Source organism: Mya arenaria, chromosome 4 (genome assembly GCF_026914265.1).
Source record: "Mya arenaria isolate MELC-2E11 chromosome 4, ASM2691426v1".
NCBI lineage: Eukaryota > Metazoa > Mollusca > Bivalvia > Myida > Myidae > Mya > Mya arenaria.
The window spans coordinates 23,871,557-23,891,360 of record NC_069125.1 but is presented as its reverse complement, the minus strand read 5'-3'; the positions used below and the strand labels follow the sequence as shown (position 1 = coordinate 23,891,360).

The window sequence follows — 19,804 nt, the reverse complement described above, 5'->3', positions numbered from 1 at the left end:
CACATCATCATTCATGTTATGCCTTCACATCATCATTCATGGTATGCCTTCACATCATCATTTATGTTATGCCTTCACATCATCATTCATGGTATGCCTTCACATCATCATTCATGGTATGCCTTCACATCATCATTCATGGTATGCCTTCACATCATCATTCATGTTATGCCTTCACATCATCATTCATGTTATGCCTTCACATCATCATTCATGGTATGCCTTCACATCATCATTCATGTTATGCCTTCACATCATCATTCATGTTATGCCTTCACATCATCATTCATGTTATGCCTTCACATCATCATTCATGGTATGCCTTCACCGCATTATTCATGGTATGCTTTTACAGGATCATTTATGGTATGCCTTCACATCATCATTCATGGTATGCCTTCACAGCATCATTGATTGAATTGCTTCACAGCATAATATATATGGCATGCTTTCACAGCATCATTAATTGCATGCCTTCACAGCATCACATATGGCATGCTTTCACAGCATCATGAATTGCATGCCTTCATCGCATCATTAATGGTATGGCTTCACCGCATCATTCATGTTATGCCTTCACCGCATCATTCATGGTATGGCTTCAAAGCATCATTCATGGTATGCTTTCACAGCATCATTCATGGTATGGCTTCACATCATCATTCATGGTATGCCTTCACAGCATCATTGATTGAATTGCTTCACAGCATAAAATATATGGCATGCTTTCACAACATCATTAATTGCATGCCTTCATAGCATCACATATGGCATGCTTTCACAGCATCTTGAATTGCATGCCTTCACCGCATCATTAATGGTATGGCTTCACCGCATCATTCATGTTATGCCTTCACCACATCATTCATGGTATGGCTTCAAAGCATCATTCATGGTATGGCTTCACCACATCATTCATGGTATGGCTTCAAAGCATCATTCATGGTATGGCTTCAGAGCATCATTCATGGTATGTTTTCACAGCATCATTCATGGTATGGCTTCACAGCATCGTTCATTGTATGCCTTCACAGCATCATTGATTGAATTGCTTTACAGCATTAAATATATGGCATGCTTTCACAGCATCATTAATTGCATGCCTTCATAGCATCACATATGGCATGCTTTCACAGCATCATGAATTGCATGCCTTCACATCATCATTTATGGTATGCTTTTACAGGATCATTTATAGCATGGCTTCACAGCATCATTCATGGTATGCTTTTACAGCATCATTTATGGCATGGCTGCACAGCATCATTCATGGTATGCCTTTACAGGATCATTCATGGTATGCCTTTACAGGATCATTTATGGCATGGCTTCACAGCATCATTCATGGTATGCCTTTACAGGATCATTCATGGTATGGCTTCACAGCATCATTCATGGTATGCCTTTACAGGATCATTCATGGTATGGCTTCACAGCATCATTCATGGTATGCCTTTACAGGATCATTCATGGTATGGCTTCACAGCATCATTCATGGTATGCCTTTACAGGATCATTCATGGTATGGCTTCACATCATCATTCATGGTATGCCTTTACAGGATCATTCATGGTATGGCTTCACAGCATCATTCATGGTATGCCTTTACAGGATCATTCATGGTATGGCTTCACAGCATTATTCATAGTATGCTTTTACAGCATCATTTATGGCATGGCTTCACATCATCATTCATGGTATGCCTTCACAGCATCATTTATGGCCTGGCTTCACAGCATCATTCATAGGATGCCTTCGCAGCATCATTTATGGCATGGCTTCACAGCATCATTCATAGTATGCCTTCACAGGATCATTTATGGCATGGCTTTACAGCATCATTCATAGTATGCTTTTACAGCATCATTTATGGCATGGCTTCACAGCATCATTCATAGTATGCTTTCACAGGATCATTTATGGCATGGCTTCACAGCATCATTAATTGCATGGCTTCACAGCATCAATTGTGGCATTCCCCACAGCATGCCTTCATATCATCATAGTTTCTTGCTATTTAAAGTCCTTTAAGAATTGTTTGTTAAAACAGTAATGTTTTATCTTGATTTAGGAAATTAACCAGCTCTTAAACTTTAAGGCAAAAAAAGCAAATTATGACTTAATTGATACCATGAAGATTTTAAGTACACAAAAATGATATTTTCAGCAATGCTTTATCTTTTTTAATATTGCAATTTGACATTGACATTTCATGTGAATTAAGGCAAGGCTATAATTTAAATGCTTAAGTTCCTGATGATCAATATATATAATTATTGTTATGATTATAATATGCCTAAAGTTCACTTTTTTGTTAGAAACCTTGTGAGAATGTTGAAGTATTGAAGTGTAGTAAATGAATATTTTGCCTGATGCCAGCCTTAGCCGAGGGTAAAACTTTCTTCCCTCTTACGTAGCTATAGTGATTCACTTTCCTGTCTTAATTCTGTAATAATAATAACAAATAATATTAAACCATTTTGTGATTTTGCAGATTTTGACATACAACATATCACACTGCATCCTCAGTATCCCAGGGTATTCATTACATATATATTACCCTGGAAAAATTGGCTAACAAAATTTCAATATGCATGAATATTCATGAGCATTTTTCAACTAATGAAATAGCGGAAGGAATGGAAAATTTGGAAAACTGTATTTGAATTGATGCCTAAAATGATTTGAAAGCTGCAATCTCGTTGGACCATTCAAATCCTAAATTTCATCAGTAACTTATCAGACATTCTGTACCCCATGAGGTGTGTCTCATGCCACCAATAAAGCGGCTTGATTTCACCTAACTTTTTATTCGTGAGTACAAGATTTGTATAGTCAGTCTGTCCAGGTTATCATATACGAGGATATAGCCAGAAGTTCGTGGAATTGCTTAATAAAATCAACACATTTTAACATTTTTCAAAGAACGTCAGCTCGCTATAAATCTATTTCAGCTGTTAATGACATATAAAATTTCAAACTGATACATACAATATAAATAATAAAGGAAACTACAGCTTTTTCATTAACATGAGGTCAGTATAGCCCCTGCAGTTCAAACGTCAGAATCTGACGTCAACGTCACAACTTCTCAAAGTAAGAGCTATTCACCGCAATACAATGTCGATGTCTCGCTACCGGGCGCTGCCGGTAAATGTCACTAAACCACTGTGACTTGTAAGAATACAGGCGTGTCTGAGCTTCACTCTGTAGTTCCACAAAGTCATTGAAGCGTTTACCTTTCAGTTCACATTTAAGTTTCGAAAAAAGGGCAAAATTGCATGGTGCTAGGTAGGGCGAATAAGGGGGGTGGAGAAGGGTCTCCGCTTCAAGCTGGATTGTAGTGGTAGTCTGGGCCTCATCCGATCTATGCACTGGTGCATTATCCTGGTGAAGAATCCACCCATCATGCAATGCCTATGGTCTCTTTAATGCCATCACCCTGTACAAGTCACGCCTCAAAACCTTAAATGGAGAACATAACTGAGGCTTATAACATAATGCATTTGTCGCATTTTGCGTACTTCATCAATTATCATAATCAAAACTAACACTTATTCAATCCCATATTTTTAATCATAAAACTTTTTTAAAGATTGTTTTATGCAGATTTAATCATGCAAGAACTAAATATTGATAAAAATGAATTTTGTTATATATCACTTTACCTCAGAATAGTAAGCACCCGTCACAGATTGGCCCTGCGGAACTGCATGGAGTAGAATAACACCGTGAACAAGGAACAAATGCTTTCCTATCGAGCCTTCTTCGGAGGCGGGGAACCGGTAGTCTTCCATTGACTGCTTTGCTGTTTTGTCTCAGGGTCGTAATAAAACAGCCAGGTTTCATCGCAAGTGACTATCTTCTCAAGAAAACGGTTTCCTTCCTTTTCGTACCGAGCTAAGAATCGGCGTGATTCCCGTACTCTCATCTCATCTTCTGTCAGCAGCCATGGAACCCAACGTGCACTCACTCGACTCATATTTAAACTGTCTTTCATTATCCTCCATACCTACCCATAACTCATGTCCAACATCTTGCATATTTCATGAAGAGTGACTCGACGATCAGCGTCAATGATGTTTTTCACGGCCTCGAGGTCATTCTCCGTAGTTTGTGAAACCGGTCGCACAGACCTCATGTCGTCACAAATGCTGTCCCTTCCCTCACTGAACCCCTTGTGCCACTTGTACACGAGCATTCGCTTCACTGGAGTTTCACTCGATGCTTCATTCATCAGTTTAAGTGTTTGCCATGGAGTTTTTCCTAGATTCAAACAGAACTGTATCACTGCCTGTTTTTTCAATCTGTCTTCTGGCGTCATTTTAAACAAAATTTAACTTTACAATTCTTCCTTTGAAATAAACAAACAAACGCACTGACTTAAAACTTCACGTCATCACACGTTACTGACGTCACACCGTTTTATTGGTTTCAATGTGAGTGGTCAACAAAACAAGATATTGTCATGGGTTATTTTAGAAACTGTGGAGGAATGCGCGACCACCTGTTTCCATAGTGATCACTACGTTGTTGTAATAACGTGCTATTAGATGAAACTTGCATTCCTAATTTCAAATTACCTGATTATTATTGTATGAAAGTTTTAAAGATATGCTGCATATTGTTTTCATTTAGTCCAGCTTTTCCATGAACTTCTGGCTATGCCCTCATTTGTTAAGAATACCCTGGGATAGTGAGAATGATAACACTGGGGCCATGGTTACAAACACCCTCAAGTCTAGACTCAGACAAGCACTTTTTTATATTCAACAAAATCATAAATTTTCCAATAATGGTAAGTAATTGAGCTATTTGAAATTGTAATAAAACTCCAAGTTCATCGTTAAAACTCAACTAGAAGGAAAATTGAAATGAAATGAAGTTTCTCAGTTTGAAGCAAATTGACTCTGAACTCAGACTTGAGACTGTTTATTGTAACGTGGCCCAAGGAGAACCAAGAACTCCTTAAAAAATAACCTAGTGCTTACCGATATGGGAAGCTCCAGCCCCTAGCTGCAGATGAATGGTCATTTTTTGATGACAATATTGTCCTCTTTATATTAAGAACAAAGGAAAGAATCGATGAAAAATAAGTTACATAAGTAATATATTATTGTCTTTGTTCACAAATGTGCTTTTCTGTTTCAGGTTACAAGAATATTGTGTTCAGCACCCATAATACATACAGAGACGAAATCATGACACAGTTAGCTAAGAGTTGTTGTCATGTGACCAAGAGTAAAGATTTCAACCAGTGGATGACATTCTTTGGAACATGCTTCGTCGACTTTTGCTCAGGATACGGTTACGACAAACTTTTGAAAGTCTCTGGACGGAATTACAGAGATTTTTTACATGGTATAGATAATATACATGAAGTGATAAGGTTCAGTTATCCTCGACTACAAAGTCCCGCATTTCTTGTTTTAAAAGAGGATACGAATGGATGTGCATTACTTTATCAATCGAAACGAAAAGGATTTAAACATTATGTGATAGGTCAGTTGCAACAGATTGCAAAACGATTTTACAATGTTTGTGTAGATATTACTGTGATGGATGAAACTATTGTTGACAATCAAGTGAACGTACGGTTTCGACTAGAATTTGACAATTCAGCATACATGCCGAAAGTATTGTCCAAACAAAACTCAGGACTACCTCAATTCTCAAGCATATCGGGTGATATATTTCTTAAAGTAAGTATAATAATGCAAAATGCATCATTTTACCCATCCCTGCAAACAAAGTTTGAAGAGCCTATATTGGAGTCACCATACTGGCAATTGACTGATTGTTCATGGTCTTCTGGCAAAAGTTTGTCGAGTAAATTTCTTCCAGTTTTGGAGTATTTACTCTGATAATTGGTACACATTTACAACGTGGTGGGTAAAAGTGCCTTGCATATTTTTCATTCCAAAAGGCCATGTCATCTAAGAGGTATTTGCTCTTGAATATGATTTTCCCATTTTTTACTTTATTTGGTACAATTGGTTCATTGTGAGACCTGGCCACAATTGGTTCATAGTAAGCACAATTTGGTCACCGTACAACCTAGGGGTTGGGAGAGTACACTATTGACCAGCTTCTGGCCATGTAATTTTGGTCTACCTACCAGGCCACATTCAATTCTCACATCCTCATTAATGGTTTCTAACTATTTTTAGCTCTACTGGCCAAAGGCCAAAAGAGCTTATGCGATGGTAATGTGTAAGTAGTATGTGCGTCCATGCGTTCGTGGGTCCGTGTGTCTGTAAACAATTGCTTGTGAACACGATACAGTCTTAAGTTTTGATTGTATTAAGTTATGATTGTATCTCGATGAAACTTGTACAGTATTTAGATATCCATTAGAGCTCAGTTCCTTTCGAAAATCAGCCAAATCCACCCATGCATGCCTAGAAAGTCTTCAGTTTTGATTGTATCTCGATGAAACTTGTAGGGTATCTAGATATCTATCAGAGCTCGGTTCCTTTTGAAAACCAGCCAGGTCCGCCCATGCATGCCTAGATTATGGGCCTTGATAGTATAAAAAAATGCTATTGTGTAAACAATTGCTTGTGAACACGATACAATCTTCAGTTTTGATTGTAACTCTATGAAACTTGTACAGTATTTAGATATCCATTAAAGCTCGGTTACTTTTGAAAACCAGCCAGATCCGCCCATGCATGCCTAGATTATGGGTCTTGAAAGTATAAAAAAAATGCTATTTTTAGCTAAGTCTATTTTTAGCCAGGTCTTTATGAGCGAAGTCTCTTTTTAGTCAAGTTTACATGTAAAGTCACAATTGCTTGTGAATGTTTGTTCAAATTATGCGCCTGTGGTAATTACTGGCCATGCCCCGGGGTTCACAGATTTGGTATATTTAAATTGGGAAATGTTAAAAACCTGTTTGTCTGAACCAGCTATTTTAAACAAAGCTTAATTAAATGGTCCACTACCATGGTTGTTCAAATTATGCCCCTTGGGTCAAAACTGGCACTGCCCCGGGGGTCACAAGTTTCCTAGAGACTTATTTAAGAAATATTTTCAAAATCTTCTTGTTTCAAACCACAAGGCCTATACCTATGATATTTGTTGTGGAGCATTATATGATGACCCTCTAGCAAAACATTTCAAATTACCCCCTTGGGCAAAAGCTGGCTCCACCCCTTTTGACTTACTTTTTAATTTTTAAAGCTACAGCAATGAAATTGTGACTATGTGTACAGTTTTGCAAATGAACATCAATGTTGTCCTTGGATGTCCTTGACTTTGACCTTTTGACCAATTTTTTTTTATTTTTAAAGCTACAGAAATGAAATTTTGACCATGAGTACAGTTTTGAAAGCAAATATTTTTTACTCACAGATTACCTTTACTTGGCACATATTTAAATAGTTCATGCAACTTATCAGCTTACAACACTTTCTATCCTCAGATGTTGAACTCGCAGTGTTTTCAGCTAACCCAAACACAAAAATTGAACTATAAATTAGTTGCCTATTACTCATACGTACATGCTCTGGATTGAAAATGACCACAAGAGCTATGCCAGTAGAGCATAGGCCCTCTTGGGCCTCTTGTTTTGTTAAACATGCAAAACCATCAAAGACCATTTATCTAGTAATGATGCACGAAATTTATGGGTGATGATACCATAATTTTATTACCTGCAAAATTCTTTTTCGGTGTGTTCTACATCCACTCTGCAGTTCAACAAAAATTGGTTTATTAATTTGATTAAATATGATGTCTTCTGAATCACAATGCAAGGCAGCTTTTTGAATATGAAGGGAACTTCTGCTTTTCCAGCTTTACAATACCCTCTCAAATTAAAAAAATGAAATATTAACTGTAATAAATCACAAGATAAGAACCTCAGAGGGATAAAAAATGAACCGAAAGTTTTCAATGTGATGTAAGCAAAATATTTTTTTACCAAAAATACTGGCGTCCGTTTTACCGCCCCGCTATCTTAATGCACAAAACTGCAAGAAGCTTTTGAAGTTCAGTTATTGGTTCGCACATCTTTAATAGCTGTTTCACGATTTCTTCAAAATCACATTCTGTAATTACGTATCTTCTCAGTTAAATCTTGCTATCACATTAGACAGGTTACTCTACATTTATTATCAAAATTGCAAATAGACGTTTTTTGCTGTGTTTTTGCTAATGAATGACAAACGAGAATATTATTAGCATCTAATAATGTGACTCCTCGATGGTTCAAACAATAAGTATTCATTTGCATGGCAAGAGATGATTATTTGACTAAGTGCAAAAAAAGCTTGTGTAATGTGTCTAATAGCTAGGTCTACAAGATTTTATGGGCAATCCATTTAATGGCATTGAATGATACCTTTGAAGAAATGTCTAAAGGGAAAACCCAACTATAGCAACATTGGCCTAGCTGTCGTTACTGTCAAGCAAATTATATGTTTTTTATGATCTGTGAGTGCAATTAATTATTATTAGAATAATATAAATGACATGAATTTTACTAATGTTGGCAAAATTGTGTCACATTTAGAAAATGAAAACAAATACAGCTTAATAAATATGTTTTTAGTAGAATGTTGAGAAGGGTTGAGATGATTTGTTGAATTCTAGTAATCTTTTCCAAAATGCTGGCACAAAGTTTGGTCTTATTTTGCTGTTAAATTAGTCTTGCAGTTAAAAAAAAATTCAATGGAGTATTTTAGCATTTTTATACAGATATATATATATCTGGGTGTTATATAGGGGCTCATATAGGAGCTCAGCATGGGAAAGTGTGCACATGCAAATTTTGTGACATTTCATAAAATTTCATTTTGTCTTATGCCCCCATCACACTAGGCCACGTTCCAACTATTTCCTCAAAATTCTGGCATGACGCAGTCAGAGCTTGGTAAACGTAGAAGGAACTCAGTAGCCACCGATAAGGACATGTCATTGCCTTTATGGACGTGAATGATGTGACAGACTTTGAGCATGTTAAAAAAATGTAATGAGGACATGGTCGAATCAGGACGTAGTAAGAACTTATTAAGAACGTATTAACGACGGCATGAACATAGTGACGGCATAACTCAAACTTAGTAGGAACTTGATTGACATAGTGCATTAGCGTGGTTCTAGACAGGAAATATTGAATATTTGGCATCTCATCGCGTTGTCTCTAGGTTGTCATTGGGTTTTTGCTACGTCAATGGAGTTCTTACCACAACCTCTTCATGCTTTTACTGTTACTATGGTACATTCGTGCCACATTGTAGGAGACCTCATTCTGTTGTTAATATGTTCTTTCGGTGCTTAACACATCTTAGACATGTTTGTATCAGGTTCTAACCATGTCCTGTCAGGTTCTGAACAAAGATTATGTATAAATACAGGATTTAACTTCTCTATATTTACTTCATATAATACAAACACTAGATTGAATGAAAAATAGCCAGTTATAAAAAGAACACGATAATTCCTTGTTGATCACATTTACAAATAAATTCAAGTTATAAGAACATAATGAGGAAGTGATAATCACTTGGTAAGCGCATAGTGCAATCTTCCTGGTCGTAGAAAGAACATACAAAGAATGCATTGGACGTGGTGCGCGCGTATTACGAATGTATTGGACGTGGTGCTCGCATGAAGATGCACGCAGTAAAAACTATTTGGAACATGTGAGACGCAGTGAATGTCTGGCAGGGACGCAGGACGTAATCACGTAGTATGAACTTGAGTAAAGCATATGACTGCGTTCTTGCTGCATTCCTTGAAATTGCCAGGATGTAGTGTGGCCTTCATGGTCTTTGTCTAGTGTGATGGGGGTATAACAAGAGTTAGAATGTTGGTCAGCATCAGGGCTATTGTGAACCTACCATTTTGATCACATTTTATTTTATTTCACTCATAAATTCGACATCTTGACATTTAACTTTTTCAGCTTCCAGGAAGCATCTGGGGGAATTCATCACTGTTCAGTTACTTTTTTCCATTATGCACATTCATATTCCTGGAAACTTTGTGATGTTCAGAATTAGCAGCATTGCTGTTAAATGTTAGCCATGAACCTAATTCACTGATGCTTCAAGTTGCCTTTTTATGGTGAAAAACATAATTTTGACCTGATAACAGACTAGGAGATGAGGTGAAAATAAGTTATAACTGCTTTGAACTCAATGTCACATAGAACTCTTTTGATTTCATCCTGAGTGAGATGTTCCTTGGAGAGTTGAGTTTCCTTAGAAAATTGTTGATGATTGAATATATTATTGAATATATTGAGGGGTTCAACAATAGAATTATTCCCTATTGACACTTACCTATAATTATCTGGGCATTTAATCTGCTTTGGATCTTCCACGCAATGTAGAAAATTGCTGTGACCACTGTAGGTTTACATTTTTAGCATTTTCAACTTATTCTTATTAATTAATACTTACAGACGAAATTAGTATTTAAAGTAGTTAATTGAAATTTTAAAGTGTGGAAATATATTGATGACAAATATTGACATTTGATATAGTATGATTATGCATGGGTTGAAATGGCTTATGCAGTCTATGTCTTTAAAAAAAGACATCTTTTTTTGGCCAGTACAGGTCGTAACCACTTCTGATACATATAAGCTATAAGATTTCTTTACAATTCAGCTAAAATGGATTACTTTAAACTATGAAACAATTTTACTCGTCATATTTCAGGTTTTTCCATTTTGTATAGTATTCAATAACCAACTTGTGATACGCGATGTGGGCTCCAGTCTCGCAGCTCTCCTCAAGGGAGACAACCTGATTAACTTGTGTCTTCGTGAGAAATTCCACATACGACGACCTCTCATACCGTGTAATTGGGCCAAGGTATGTAAACAGGAGCACATCCATGACTTAAAAAACACTGAACATTGTGTAATTTATGCATATTTTTTCAACCATATTGACATAAAGCTAACTTGGACAATTTTAGGATGCATGCGCAGGGTGTCAAAATTTAAATGAAGGTCTTTAAAAACTTCTAAAATTGAATGTTTTGGTCCAGAGAGGCCTATCCCTATCATGTCTGCATGACTGCTGTGTTCAAAACTTTGTCCATAACTCAGAAACTGTTCAAGATATCAACATGAATTTTGGTACTCCTGTTCACCATGAAAATAGGCATAATTAATTACGAGTAATATAAGCTTAAGTATTTGTTTAATTATGCCCCTTGATAGACTGGGAACATCATTGGATTTGGCTTGTGTTGCTGTTCATCTTTTAACCCCACTTCTAAAAACATTGTAAAATTGTTTACAAAGTTACACAACCATTTCAGATTCTGCAATTCCAGCGTGTGATATTTGAGCTGGAGTACATCTACGACATCGACAGTGAAAATGACCTTGACCTAGAAGACACCTGGGAAAGTGGGGTTTCCCAGGACATTCCGACCAATGAGAGCACAGCACGGCAGAGAATATTGCTACGGGGCCAGATGAAGTTCATTGACCAGTGGAATATGATTGCTTTTCTCGGAAATCCATTGTAAGTAAACTGGTAGAATTAGATATGAACTCTTTACTCTAGTCACTTTAATTAAATGTTTACCTTTTTGGGAATTTTGCATTTTGACTGTGTCATGTTTTGTGAGCAATTAGCCTATTAAAGTATACAGTCAAACCTGTATTAAGTGGCCACCCTTGGGAAATGATCAAAGTGGCTGCTTAAGACAGGTGGCCACTTAATCCAGGTTTGACATTTCCACCACTTTAGCTTTATTCAGAGATGGAGTATGTATCTTAACCACCACCTCACACCACAATCAATAACATCTGTATCAATATTATTGAAGAAGGTTGAATACAAATGCATTTGTACAGTTAAAAAAACTTTATTTCAATTTTATAAATAAAACACATTAGATAAAAGTTGATACAAGGCATAAACAAAACACACCACATATCAGTCTACACATTTACATGTTTATACACATTTTTAGTTCACTTTTTAAAGTAGTCCATACATTAAATAAATGTTGATGCATAGGATAAACAAAACACACCACAGATCAGTCTACACATTTACACAACTACATGTGCATACACATTTCCTGTAATTTTCCTCTGTCTTTTTGCGTTTGGATTCCATTGCTTTCATATTCCTCCACAATTTCACGCTTACACTTAAGTAAGAAATTGATTTGAGTCCTTCCACAGTTAAATTCCTTGGCAACACTTCTTGCACTACGGCCGTTTTCTAATAATTTTATACACTCGACACGTTCTTTTAGAGTCAAACACTTTCGATTAGTCATTTTTTTAGCCATAATCAAAGTTAAAAAAATATCAAGAACAATGCATTGTAAATATCCGTTCGTAGAAAATAAATCCGTGCACTTTAAAAAAATAATATTGAAGTGAATAAAAATCGTAACTTGTTTCACGCTGTCGAATGACAATGCAAACTGTGAATTCATAATAACCAGTGTTTTTGTCGGTATTTAATAATTAACTTCTTAATTATTTAATTATCGTATTAATTGTGTCATTAATTGTGTCAATTCTGATCAAAACATTCGCCGACGTGTAATAAACATGATTTCTCGATGAGTAAACACGCATGGCAATCGTGTGATGCAATAATCATTTTCATTGGATGACGGAGGTACCCGAGGCCGTCGTTCTTCTCCGTAAACTTCTATACGCAATTAAAGCTGTGTATTGTAAAAAATATAAGCGGAAGTGTCAGTGACAAGGGATTAGTGGCCACTAATTAGTGATTATATGGCTTCATGGGGACAAAAATTAGTGGCCGTGGCCGCGTTAGACAGTTGGCCGCTTAATGCAAGTACATTATATAGTAAAAACGTACGGGGGGAATTTGGAGTGGCCCGTTAAGGCAGGTGGCCATTTAAAGCAGGTGACCGTTCAACCAGGTTTGACTGTATCTCATGGTATTCCCCCTTGGCTTTTCGAGCCATGTAATTCACTCTGAAAATGCCTTTGAAAACTTTCCTTTTGGTGTACTGGTACACTGGTTTAAGACACTTTTAATGGCACTGCGCATCTCAAAACAACATCCACGCAGACATGATGTTCAGGGATTCAGCACAAAGTCACAAGGTGAGAGATCTGGGCTTGTATGGTGGATGTTGCAACCCCTGACAAATTTATCCCTTGTATGTTTTCAATTCTTCCACTATAAGACAGGCATCACACTCTACTATGGATTTGGCAATATCAATATCTTTGTCAGAAGCGCTGGACCCAAGCACATGTTTAACACTGTCTGCATTTTAGTTAATAATAGCTTTAAGGGGAAAACAAGGTGTTGAAGGTTTCAGGTAATGTTAATGTCCAATAAATGGGCGCATCAAATAACAGTAAATGTCCTTAATGATGCAATGTAATGATGTAGTGTAGCCATTAAGGTATTAATGTAACAACACAAGATTTATAGAATCAAGTGCCATCCAAATAAACTCTGTACAGCTACAACTGTAGCTCTCACATCATTATCTTCCTACAAATACTGTTACAAACAAGTTTCCTAAAATTAAATGTTAAAAACAAAGATTGCCTCTTAAATGAACTGCTATGGTCAAGGCTTTTACAAAACTGGTTTTTGCCTGTTCCCAAAACTTGTTTTCCAGCAAGTTGACAATTCATCACTAATTGTGACAATTGGGCCAGGGTTAAATACAACTATGGATTGTGGCTCAAAACCACACTGGGCCACTAACTTCCGCTCCAAATGAAATGAAGTCCCATCATTACTCTAACAAGTATCAACATTCTAACACTATCATGTTAGCTACTTAACAACTTCTAGTTATTAAGTTTGTACATCTAGAAACAAAACAACCTTTAAGTAATTCTCTGTTATTGCTTAACTTACTGTCTACATAATTCACTATGCATAGTACATCTTACTTCAATTAGTGTAGCATATCTACAATTTCTAAGGCTTCTTAAACTTCCAAAAGTTAAAAAATGGTAGCATCTTTACTGTGCTGAAAGAAAGTGTCCATCAGTTACCACTGCAATATTAAAATAACATCACAATGCACAAATATATTAAAAAAATCTATCCCCATATAGAATCAACTAATTTCTTGCTATAACAGAATCAATATTATCAAGTACTGTTGGATTAAAAAAACTCCTGTTAAACCAGTATCCTTGAGAGGTTGAATCTGCAACTGTTTGGTGCATGTGGTTGTCCTGATATCTCACCAGTGGCTTACATGCAGTCCACTTGATAGTCTCAAGGTTTTGTCACCTCCTGGTGCCCTTTTATTTCAATATTTTCAACATTCTTTCATGGCTCGCTGCATTTATAATGAAACAAGGATGACCATCTTGCAACAGAATTTTCTTCATACAAATTGTCCAGATTTGTTTTAATTTCCAATGCACTTTTAACAAGAAAGTTGCATTATCTTACAATACGCTCTTTGCTGTTCTTGGATATTTTTGTTGGATTTAACCATATTTCAGTCAGTATGAAATTATACACATGAAAAACGTGTAAAATTTGGATAGACTTTTCTTTCCAGAGGAAATGCTTTTCATGAAAGTCATGATCATAGCACATATAATATGCACAAGGAAACGGTGATTTTGAAGATAATGTTGCCACTTCTAATCAATGTTCCTTGTATTGTACAGTGCAAAACAATAAAACAAAACTATGCTTCAGTTTCATCATATCATGTACTTGTAATAGATAGAACTTCTTAAATCTTTCATTCAAATCACACAGAAAACAATCCAGAAACATTATTTCTCGTTATTTTAGCTTGATGTATGCTATTCATCTAGAGTACAATACCTGCATTCAGCGATATTTACTACTCTGGTAAAATATACAATGAAAACAAAAACTAAAGTGTCACTGATTACAGCATTTCACAGAAAAAATGTCAGTTAATTGAAGTACTGTTTCACATTTCAAGAAAGGTGTTTGTTGTAAATATGTATCCATTTTAGTGTGTATAGAAGCCTTCTGTCAGGTAATGGCACTTGTGTTCATTAGGAGTAAAACATTTTTACTGTAGTCTTGGATAATGTCATTTTTTTGCTCTCAAGTTAAATATGATTATTATTTGGTGATTTATTATTTGGTGATTTATTATTTGGTGATTATGTAGCTGTACATTGTATTTGGAATCCAATAATTAAGGATTGGAATTCATTTTGATTGTATTTATGTGATCTTGAATGTAATAGTTGAACTGGCAATGCCATGGAGACCATTAGCACTTAGATTGAGGTTAAATTGCCAGTTAAGTCATTGCGTTAAGACATAATGCAATATGGCAACATTATCATTTACAGTTGATTGCATCAAACTGCACAGCCAATCAGAGGCAAGTTACAGTATTATGTGCACTTTATTTTGGTTATTGGTCTATAGATCTGTGTTGCTGTTATTACCTTGAAGTACATGAAGATTAATTGTATTCAAATTATTTCTGAGAATATTAACTCATCACCATGTCTGTAAACAAAATGTAATCTCAACAGTTCATTTCAAAACCCAATGACAAGAAGACAATTCAATAAGCCAGCAGAGAGAGACCCTGCTGTAATCCCTGATTTGTGAGATCTAAAATTATTCTTGATAGAATAACACATCCAAAAGCAACTTGAGGGCAGTTCAATAAACCTACAGTGTGATTCTGTTATAATCAACTGATTTTTGAGATAGGGCAGACATATTGCAAATGGCCATGGGTGATAGTGACACCACCGCCTTACTGTCTATCAGACAGGCTTTCGAGACAATCCAGTTGCAGTTCTATTACAGATGTTAAAAGCTGATTGATGTGTTCTGTAAGCAAACACAATAATATCAGCTGGAAAAAAAGTTTGACTGTAATAACATTACTGGTACAGATAAATTTTTTGAAGAATGTATGTGTTTTACAGTCGTTGTGTCTGATCAGGAAGCAGAAACAAAAAGTAACAGAAAACAAAATTAATGATATGAAATAGATCTAGTTATGCAGACATTATACCCGTCCGGTTGTTAATATTTGATTTATGTCCAGAGGAGTCATTTTGACTGATGCAAAAACGTGAATTCAGGAATGTTGTTAAAATAATTATTTTCTGCCAAATATTTTCAAATATTTGTGAAGCATGTTATCTGTTACAGGTACAGACAAAATTACCATTAAACTGCCCTTCTTATAGCAATTTTACAACCAAAAAAATATTTTTGGTGACAAGTTATGATTGTCTAAGGACAGAGAAAGAGAGAAAATGTGTAGGCTTGTGACAGCAAAACATTGTATGGGGGAATATTGAGCATATTAAAATGTCAGTTTGACACTTTTCAAACCTGACTCTGTTACAAATTATAGACAAATTGCAAATTGTGAAAGATGCCTTTATGTTCAGACGGGTATAACTTGGGTATTATCCAGGTTATAGTGGAGACTTTGATAACTAATTACAGGTAATATCCTTACAGGATAATTGTTGAATAGGTTGCAGAAATTTTCTTCCTTCTTGGGTTATTTTTTTTTTTTTACTATTTTATGATTTAATTTGTTGTTAGTTATATAATGTGAAACCTGAATGTACACAGAGGGGCTCTGTAAACCACAGATGTGTATAGCAATAGACATGCCATTTTAATGAATTTTCCTTATTTCAAACATATATTATAAATGATTGACAAAAAAAATTATAGTGCAAAATAATAACAGCTTTCTCTGTTGATTAACTACTGTTTGCAAACAAACTTAGCTAAGTGTAATGACGTCTGTTGGAAAAAAAAAAAAATCTTAAAGCCTTTTTGCAACGAAGAGATTATCAATTTGTAACATCCCAAAAGTGATTCCAAATGTTTTTCGATGCTTTAGAGAGCGTAATTTAAGGCTTGGACATTTGGGCGATTGATGAGAACCAATGTTAAATGTACATAATATATGATTCCTTTTCAGGAGTGTGAGCCCGCTCCTTTAGGCCAGAGTTTTTTTATCATTAGATTTACGGGAGATTTTTCAAAAAGTTGGGTAAGGAGGAGGAAATAAAAATAAAAATAAAATGCATAAAATGTCCCGAAGGAGAAATAAATAAAAATAAAATGGATTTTTCTTCGATTTTTTTGATTTTTATGCCCCCTTTTGAAAAAAGTGGGGTATATTGTTTTGCACATGTCGGTCGGTCGGTCTGTCTGTCTGTCGGTCGGTCGGTCGGTCGGTCGGTAGGAATACCAAATGGTTTCCGATCAATAACTTGAGAACGCTTTGACCGAGGGACCTCATACTTGGTATGTGTATTGGTCATCACCAGCAGATGAACCCTATTGATTTTGAGGTCAGTGGGTCAAAGGTCAAGGTCAGTGTGACCTTTACATGAAAAACGGTTTCCGATCAATAACTTGAGAACGCTTTGACCCAGGAACCTCATACTTGGTAGGTGTATTGGTCATGACCAGCAGATGAACCCTATTGATTTTGAGGTCAGTGGGTCAAAGGTCAAGGTCAGTGTGACCTTAACATGAAAAACGGTTTCCGATCAATAACTTGAGAACGCTTTGACCCAGGGACCTCATACTAGGTAGGCTTATTGGTCATGACCAGCAGATGAACCCTATTGATTTTGAGGTCAGTGGGTCAAAGGTCAAGGTCAGTGTGACCTTTACATGAAAAACGGTTTCCGATCAATAACTTGAGAACGCTTTGACCCAGGAACCTCATACTTGGTAGGTGTATTGGTCATGACCAGCAGATGAACCCTATTGATTTTGAGGTCAAAGGTCAAGGTCAGTGTGACCTTAACATGAAAAACGGTTTCCGATCAATAACTTGAGAACGCTTTGACCCAGGGACCTCATACTAGGTAGGCTTATTGGTCATGACCAGCAGATGAACCCTATTGATTTTGAGGTCAGTGGGTCAAAGGTCAAGGTCAGTGTGACCTTTACATGAAAAACGGTTTCCGATCAATAACTTGAGAACGCTTTGACCCAGGGACCTCATACTTGGTAGGTGTATTGGTCATGACCAGCAGATGAACCCTATTGATTTTGAGGTCAGTGGGTCAAAGGTCAAGGTCAGTGTGACCTTTACATGAAAAACGGTTTCCGATCAATAACTTGAGAACGCTTTGACCCAGGGACCTCATACTAGGTAGGCTTATTGGTCATGACCAGCAGATGAACCCTATTGATTTTGAGGTCAGTGGGTCAAAGGTCAAGGTCAGTGTGACTGTAAGCTGAAAAAAGGTTTTCTGATTGTCCATATTTTTTTAATGCATGCACAGATGATTGGGATTGATGTATAAATGTTTGTATAGAAATGATTTTCTTTTATGTTACTATTTTAGTTGGGCATTTATTTGCCTTCTTAAGTTATCATAAGTAGATGACCTGCCTCATATGCATCCAATGACAAATCAGCTGTCATTTCAGTCCATGCATATTTCATTCAATTGTCCAAATATTTCTGGTTTAAATCTTCTTATATCATGAAGACAAAACACACCTTACTTGTGTCAGCTTTTTCATAGGCTGAACAAAGGGTGAAAGACCACCATACAGTTTCAAAAGCATAATTAAAGATCCTTTTAAAGACTGAAAATATTTACCTTAACACAGTTCAAGCGCTTATTGAAATTAATGCAATCAATTGTAACCACGGCACCCCAGGTCCAGCCAACTCCGGGTAAAATCCTTGCCCTGCGGGAACAAACTGATGGTAAAATCCCTGCCAAATGCCCCCGCACCCCAGGGACCCTAGGTAAGGCCCATTCCCCCGCTATATTTTGAGCGAAGACAAAACCACCGCATTCACCCGGCACTGTGGGGCCACCTGGGAGGTATAAACACGGCCCATTTCCCCGGTTATCCCCAGTATACCCCGGACTGGGGCGGGGGGCTGTGGTTACAATTGACTAGTGCATAATTGTTAAGTAGATATTTGTTCAAATGCATCTATGCATACATGTGATGCATATATTATCAACCCATAGATTTTATGAAACATGTCAGTGTAATAAAGAAGTTAAAATGGCCTGCCCATTTCTAACCTTTTGCCCACAATATAAGCATTTCCTTTTAATAGTGATGTGATCAAACATTGAACAAAGTTTAAGACACGGAAAGGAGGTCAAATGTTTTTTATGTCTTTAACATATAGCACCGTGACCATTTACCGTAATGTGGTTTTCATATAGAAAATATTACCAAATAAAGTCTAAGCCTTGATGGATATACCTATTCACTTCAAAGTTTGACAGGGCTTACGGAAGCATAGACAGTCAATATCTGTGAACTACATTAATTTTATATACTTTACCAAAGAAAATTCAGGAGCATTAAAATAAACTTGACAAGTGTAATATATTTTAAAATAACTGGTTAAAAACTGATTTTAGAATTGATCCTGAACAATATCATTCTAATTCCAGCTATTGGGATGCCCTTTGACACATGAGCAACTGATCAGTTTGACTTCTGGCACTGACTGCCAAATATTATCTTATGTTCCATTTTTTTCTGTCTTGCCAGAAACAAACACAATTAGCTCATTTTCAGTATTTTATAACAATTTAAATTATAATTAATTATTAAACAAATTGACAACTACGAACGTAAGAAGATACCTTGTGTTTTTCGCTTCAAATATGTGACCGTGAGGCAGTGTGTTCAATGCTCCTCAGAGTCAAATTCAGAAATAAATAATCCATTTTGACTATGATGAACACGATATCATTTTGCAGTTTGTGTTTGTCAGAAGCTTTGCATATTTGCGCTGTAATCCAATTCATCCTTTTTGATATACTACATGCGCCAACGACTTTTTTATTGACAAACACAACCCACGAATTTCTGACTCCTTA

General features: G+C 36.3%; 1 protein-coding gene across 4 annotated transcripts in view; it reads left to right on the top strand.

Annotated features, from left to right (window-relative positions):
• Positions 1-19,804, top strand: part of LOC128231301 (soluble guanylate cyclase gcy-35-like) — a 106,416-nt gene that overhangs the window by 47,522 nt on the left and 39,090 nt on the right. For all 4 annotated transcript variants that reach the window (XM_052943941.1, XM_052943938.1, XM_052943940.1 and 1 more), the window contains exons 3-5: positions 5,152-5,702; positions 10,674-10,829; positions 11,284-11,492. In XM_052943941.1, coding sequence (XP_052799901.1) covers positions 5,152-5,702; positions 10,674-10,829; positions 11,284-11,492 — 916 coding nt within the window. The remainder of the gene's footprint in view (positions 1-5,151; positions 5,703-10,673; positions 10,830-11,283; positions 11,493-19,804) is intronic.